We start from the raw sequence: 7,043 nt of genomic DNA, 5'->3' as shown, positions 1-7,043 counted from the left end.
TGGCTGTGGTCTTTGGTTTAAAATGTTGAGGAACAATGAATCCACCACATCCCCTGGTGTGTTTTTTTCAGTGGTTAAATGTACAATTAGAAACAGATACACCTTCTTTCAGGTCTCAGTAAGCCTAAGCATGTGTTTCAGATTTGGCACTCGTATGCTTTTGCTTATGATTTAACTTGTCTCTGCTAGGTTAAAGCATTGCTAACTGCCAAGAATCTTTTCTGTATGTGAGCTCAATATCAGTGCACTGCACAGTTAAAATATCCTTCTGTATAGCCACAGAACTGCAGTAGGAGCTTCTAAAAACTCTCCAGGTCCTCTTGACTGGCGTGGGCAGAAAGGGGGCAGAGAGGTTACCCTCTTCCAAATAACTCTTTCTAAAATTGATAGTCCCCATGGTTTCTCCTCTGGCTGAAATCTGTTTCTCCCATAGATATCATGATTCCCTCATATCTTCTCTGCCTGAACTTCCTTCGGTTCTTCTTACCCCTTACACTCTTCTCTTTCAGCTCTGTACTGGTCTCTGAGCTGCTCTGAGTGATAACATCTCACCTGGTTACTAGACTTACAGGAAGCAAATGCTAATGTTTGTGCCTCAGTTAGAAACGTAACACAGAATATGAACAACTCTTTATTTCCTTAAACAGTAGATGAGTCTTTGGAAAGTGAATTTAAGCGTATTGTTTAAGTAAGCATTTTACACAAAGCAGACCCATAACCCAGTGTATGCTACCAGCCTTGTAAATAAACTGTAACTAAACTCTTCAGTTTCTTGGCAAAAGTATGTACAGTGACTTTTGAAATGTTGTATTTACATATGTACTCACAAAGTGAATGAATGCCAAGTGAAAGACCTCAGTGCTTTGTAAGAGCTAAATCCTCACCACATTCAGTGATACAAGAGGATCCAGATTAAGTCCTGCAAGACCAGAGACAGTTTTGTGATGCTTACTGACTTCAAATCTGGCTCTGTTTTTAATAATACTCAACACGTGTCAGATTTCTAGGGCATGCATCTTTCATCTCACCGAAGTCCAAACTCAAAACCTTGAATTTTGCTTGAACAAAGTGTGTTGCATTGTGTATATTACATTAAATTATATCCCTCTACAAGTTAGCAGGGGCAAGGGTTAACTATCAAAGTCAAAGATTTCATCAAAGATGTCATCAAACATCTCACACTAGCATTTATATCTCTCCATAGTTATTAGTTGTGCCTCTATTAATATACAAGTGTGTACTCATTTGATGCAAAATGCAAAACTTGGAATTGAACATAGTTAAATAAAAGCACTTTGGCATAACAGCCAAACATCACAAGGTGATATAAGTTGATCAGGTAACAGAGGTATGAGAAAAAGTGGATTTATTGGCATCATCCTGGCATAAGGGGCTAGTACTCTTTTTTACCTAAACTTAGTCCTTCCCTATAAAAAGAGTGTAAAATCACTGAGCCTTTTAACTGCATTCCTGTGTAGGAAAAGAGCTTGAGAAGTGAAATTGTATTTATATGTATAAAGTTAAAACTCCAAAAGAGGTTATAAATTACAAAGCTATATCTGTTAGGTGAGTACAAAACTGTTTGATAGAAGTGTAGCTTCTCATATTAGTGGAGGAAGAACTGTAAATAACTTCATGAAAAGCATAATCCTTTACTAACCCTCTCATGGTATGGTCACTTACCCGATGAATCCACTGCCAACAGTGCACCTGGCAATACTAATGCCATATGTCAGGATATGTGCTAAGATATGTTAATTTAAGTGATTAAGGATTAACAACTTAGCCAACAGGTGCACCTTCATGTGGACTCTCTCCTTCAGCCAGGCATTCATTCAGAGCATGTCTCACAACAAAGAACATTGCTGAAAAAAAGCAGGCAGTAGCTTCATGCAGTTGGCAAACCTCTGCCCTTTCTAATTCACAGGCACCCAGATGATCAGGGAGTGTGTGTGCTATGGTATAACAACAACTAAATTCTGATTGGAAATGCTGGGCCCATGCATAAGACTTTAAATGAGAGTTGTCAGGGTGGGATCTTTGATGTCCACTAACAGCCAAAAGCCTTGATCTTGAGCTTGGATCTACTAGCTTGGATCTTCAATAATTCCTCTGATTAAAGTCATGGAGATTAGAATATGCACCACAGCTGCTGCTTTTCTTCAATAGTCAATGGCGGTTAATCATTCACTTCAAAAGCAACAAAACTAGGGCAATATCATTTTTAAAACCCTCCTCCTTGTGTGCTTTTGTATCTTAAAGGAAAGCCTATCTGCAGAGAAGAGTTCCTGTGCTGGGAATCATTAAAAGCTAGCAAAGGCCTGTTTATGTGAAAGATGTGTCTAGCTGCTAGCGTGCTGTAATGCACAACAATTGTTATACATGTAATTATTGTAAGTGGTCCAGTCATCTGCACACTGATACTCTTGGTTAGACTGAATATGGGGTTGATAAACCATTTCTTTTCCCAGGAAGTAAGATGGAGCAAGTCTCTGTAAAACAACAGCACTGAACTGGTATGTCAGCTTCCTTCGAATTTTAATGATTTCACCTGTTCTTCCGTAATTCCTCAGTGCTCTGGCCATTTTCTGGTATGTCATGATCTTGCGGTTTCCCTTTCTTTCTCCCCACAGCTCTGCAAGTTTCTCTTTGTTTTTGGAGACAAACTGGAAGACACCATTGGGCTTGTCTACCCACTGGATGCAGTTTGCCATAGCTGGGTCATACAGAGACTCATGGAGGTACTCAAACAGCCGAAGTTTTTTTCTGCCTATCAAGAAATAAAGTACAAAAGCTTAGAACAGAACTCATAATTGTTTTAAAAGATGAGCAATTGTCTTTTTTCTGGAAAGGATCTTACAGGCAAAAGCTTAAGTAAACCTAAAACCCTGTCACAAATTAAAAGATCAATAGAAATTATTCAACGGAAGATCAGCAAGAGCAAGTGGGACAATAGTTCTGAAACATGCACAGATCTGTGGTGACAGAAAGGGATTTGGTTATTAAGAGTTTCAAGAGTAGGTTATACAGGGATCATGACAAATGTCTGGTGACTTCACCGTGTGATAGGTCTCAGAAGCCACTTTCACCAGACTTCAGACACATGCTGTGCAGGTGCATGGTCAAGGAACCCACTTCAGGAAATTATATCCTCAGATAGTGCATGAAAGAGGTTCTAGAGAGCCAATTTGAATTATCTGAATAAAAGGTCTCCCTCCTTAATCAAAACTCAAGGACTGTGAGATGACTCAGTTTTGTAAGGTTTGTTTCAGGAGTGAGTTTGGGCTGCAAGATGGTCTGATATAAGAAAAGGTGATTGGGGGAGTGGGAAGAGCAATCTAGTTTTGACCCATAAACCTCATCTAGATAATAAAGAGCTAGACTGTGGTTCCCCAAACACTAGCAGAAGTGTCCACTTGCATTCCATGCAGGATAGAGCAAGTGCTGTGATATTTATTAGTCAGCTAAGTGTTTCTCCCCACAGGCTCAGCTTTCAAACTCAAGTTTACTAGTGAGGTTTATTGAGTTTCACTTAGGTCTTGTGGATCCCTCACTCTTAAATACTGCTAGTTTCCTGCACAAGAAGCTGCTGTAAGGAGGAAGAATTGTAGATTATGAGGAACATTTTGCAGCAAAGAGAGGCTATGCAGAAGAGCAGGTTCCACTTTAGCCAAAGTGGAAATAAGCAGCTGCACCTAAAGTTCATGAAGCCTTGTCTTGCATGGCTATTTTAGACAAGGAACAGGGGAAAAGTGACAGTTGCTAAGGAACACTGAGGTCAAGCCAAGACATCTGTTAGGGATGACAGTAATTCTGCATCTGGTGGTAAGGAAAGAGGAGAGAAGTGACAGTCAGACTAGGAAGAAGAAGAGCCTGAAATTGGAGGTACTTTCCAAAAAATTAATAGTTTCATTATCTAAATAAAAATTGGCCTATGACTAGAAGTATGAATTCTACTATAAATACATAGAAAATTACCAAGGTGAGAAGCTTAAAAGCAAAACTCACGGTAAACACTTCTTATTAGGTGACCTCTTTATGTCCCCGTCAACCCAGATCATCCTATAAACCTATGAACCTGTGTCAGAACAAATAAGATCAGGGGAAAACCCACAGTTACTGCAGACAGTGTCTGCTGGAAAAAGATAGTGTAGCCATGTCTGCAGAAGAACCTCACATTTCGTTCTATCTGCCCTTTTAGTCAGCTGTCCTTTCAGCCTTTTATTTCTAGACACAGCATCTCTAACTGATGTCTTGGTTTGAGAGGGCTTATTGGATGTTATGTGTTAATGCAGATATGTTTTTGATGCCCAGCTGTTCTCTCCAAAGTGATAACACAATGTGGATGCAACAGTTTGAGCTGGGTTTAGTTCACAGGTCTCGGTACCTCATTGCATGAGCTAGTGGTGCTTGTTACCAAGCCCTAAACACCAGTGTCAGCTAGCAGGTATCTTCAGATTTCTTACCCCCACATGGTCACTGGGGTTCCTCCAGAAGGTGTTTCAGAGTATCTGCATTAGATTTCTGTGCTGAGCTGTCCTGAGGTAGCTTAATTGTCTCCAGCTGTGTCTAATTCAGATGTATTTCTGAATTAACTCCACTCAGCCTTGACTCACAAAGCTTTAGTTCAGCTCATGGAACGGTCTTGACATGCATGGACTGGACTCCTTTCAGAGGAAACCTAACTCAAAGATGGTTTCCATAAACATATTTAAGTGACTGCAGCTTTCAGAACTTGAGGCTAGCCTGGAGATTGTCCTAAATAAATCCCTGTGAAACACTCCAAACATAAGCATTGCATCCTCAGTATGTATCTTTTCATCTGCAGATCTGTTCCTAAAGGGCCACACTATTTGCTAGTGTACAGAAAACCTCTCATGTCTCAATTAGAAGCCAAGAGGACTAATTTTATTTAGGGATAGTAGAAATAGCCCCCCTGCCCCAGTTTCTGGCAGGAATATCACCATGGAAAAAACCTAAAACCCATGAGAGGACACCCAAAAAACCCTGCAAGACTGGTTATTCATTCAGAAAATTTATGTAGTATGGGATTCTGAAAAGGAGACTGATAATAGTGTAAAAGAAAGATGAAATAGGAAATGGAGTTTAACAGAGTGGTAACAACTGAAGGAGAGTTCAGATACCAATAGGCAAAATTTCCCAGTGCAACACTGGGTAAGACCTAAGAACCCAACATTTATGGATTGAAAGATTTTCATTTGCAATGGTGAATTTCAAGCAAGAAGTACAGAACATGAGAAAGGCTACTCTTGCCGTTGTCCCAAGGAATTTGTAGTAGTAGAAGTGGCAGTAGTAGCTATTAAGCAACAGAAACCAGAGTGTTCAGCATCAATGGGAAGAGATTAAACCAAAAACTGACACCATGTGGTTAAAGTTGAGAGAAGGGGATTTCAAAAAGCAGCAAAACCAGGAAGCTACTCAAAAAGACACCATAGTCAAAAGTAGGTACAACAGTTCAGGATGGAAGCTGTGGAAACCTCATCTAGCAGTCATAGAAAGGACGTTGAGTCCCAAGCAGAAACCAAAGAATTGTTTTGTTCCAGTGACTGGAACAAACAAATAAAGTACTGTAATGACCAATGTCACCTAACATATTCTTTGCAAAACAGATATCTATTCAAGTAAAGTCAATCAAAGTCAATCCACAAAAAATAGATTTAAAAGTGCACATTGGAAGTAACAAAAGCTAAGAGGTAATTTGAACAGTAACTAAAGGCAGGCATAAAAGCAGGTGCAAAAATATTCACATATGTGAAGCATGGCCCAACAACTCCTTGTTGGGACATATGAACTAAAATAAGTCGTTAAAGTGGGTAAAAATGTTACTGATAGCTCCATTTTCTTTGCATAAAACTTCATCTCAGATGATCTGGACTGAAATACATCTTGGTTTGTTTTTTCATGTACTGAACAAGAGGAGAGGGTAAGATGTTAACAGATTTATCTTACCCTATGCAATTTAGCAGATAGGAACTCAACACTAGCAGTTGCAATCTATTTACTATTAAAGGTTAACTTATTTTTTCCTAACAAAAATCTAACAAAACACATACACACACAAAAACAACCAGGAAAAAGAGAAAGCATGATTTTCCACAAGATTTTTTTAAAAGCAACATAGCATACACATCAAGATGCTCTTTCTACACACCTTTCCCTGCTTTTGGCTGGCCAACAGCACCATGCATCACTTGGCTTTCTGGAGTATTCTGCAGCATATGGTAAACAGTCTCATCTGCATAAAAATCTGCTTCACTGTTCTTAAAAAATAAGACAATCAAGAATTACTAATGGAGTACATTCTCTGAGGAAAAGGAAACTTATAGTAATTAAATACCTGAAATCTTAAAAAAACAACCTGTCAGCACCTCACCCATGGAGGACACTTCTCTGCCATGAAGACACACAGAGTACTGTACCAGTAACAAGCAGCAACAATTTATGTCCAGTAGACAGGAGGGACTTCCCACCAAGGGAAAAATTAAGATAGAAAACAGTAATTCCCTCACTCTGGATGGTCAACTCTTCCACTGGAAGAAGAGGAGGAACAGTCGGCTCTGTTTGCAGAGTTAGTAAAAGACAAGAGCCACCTGTACTGTGGTCCCAACAGATTGTGTACTTCCTGTGTTGTGTTATTGCTAATCTGCTGGTAGAAAATCTGCTGGCTTTTGTGGAATCCATTTACCTGAAATTATCTCCCCTGCAATATACATTGTTTATCACTCCTGGTGCCCACACTCCCAGTGTTTTCAAGAATGTTTACAGACTCTGCAGATTGACGATGAACTCAGAGTCCAGGAAATGTTGGTCTTTCCAGAACTCTTAAAGCAAACTTCTGGAGAATAAATCAAAGTCATGATATTTTTCTCACAGCATCAGAAGCTATGCAGAAGTTGGTAGTTCTCTGCCAGTTCCTGGGGAGTAGTGAGACACCCTTTTCCTTACTGCACTAGCAGGCATTTTTTCCAAGTTGTTATGTTTCGTGATGAACCACAGAGGAGCACCAGAGTCAAACAGCTAAG

General features: G+C 39.6%; 1 protein-coding gene across 6 annotated transcripts in view; it reads right to left on the bottom strand.

Annotated features, from left to right (window-relative positions):
* Positions 1 to 618: 618 nt before the first annotated feature.
* Positions 619 to 7,043, bottom strand: part of SPIC (Spi-C transcription factor) — a 30,383-nt gene continuing 23,958 nt past the window's right edge. For all 6 annotated transcript variants that reach the window (XM_071727876.1, XM_071727861.1, XM_071727894.1 and 3 more), the window contains 2 exons: positions 6,173 to 6,281; positions 619 to 2,770 (listed from right to left, as the gene is read on the bottom strand). In XM_071727876.1, the coding sequence (XP_071583977.1) occupies positions 2,343 to 2,770; positions 6,173 to 6,281 (537 nt within the window). In that variant the 3' untranslated portion in view covers positions 619 to 2,342. The remainder of the gene's footprint in view (positions 2,771 to 6,172; positions 6,282 to 7,043) is intronic.

This window comes from Heliangelus exortis, chromosome 1 (assembly GCF_036169615.1).
Source record: "Heliangelus exortis chromosome 1, bHelExo1.hap1, whole genome shotgun sequence".
NCBI classification, from domain to species: domain Eukaryota; kingdom Metazoa; phylum Chordata; class Aves; order Apodiformes; family Trochilidae; genus Heliangelus; species Heliangelus exortis.
The sequence above is the reverse complement of the archived record's forward strand: the minus strand, read 5'-3'. Positions and strand labels throughout refer to the sequence as shown.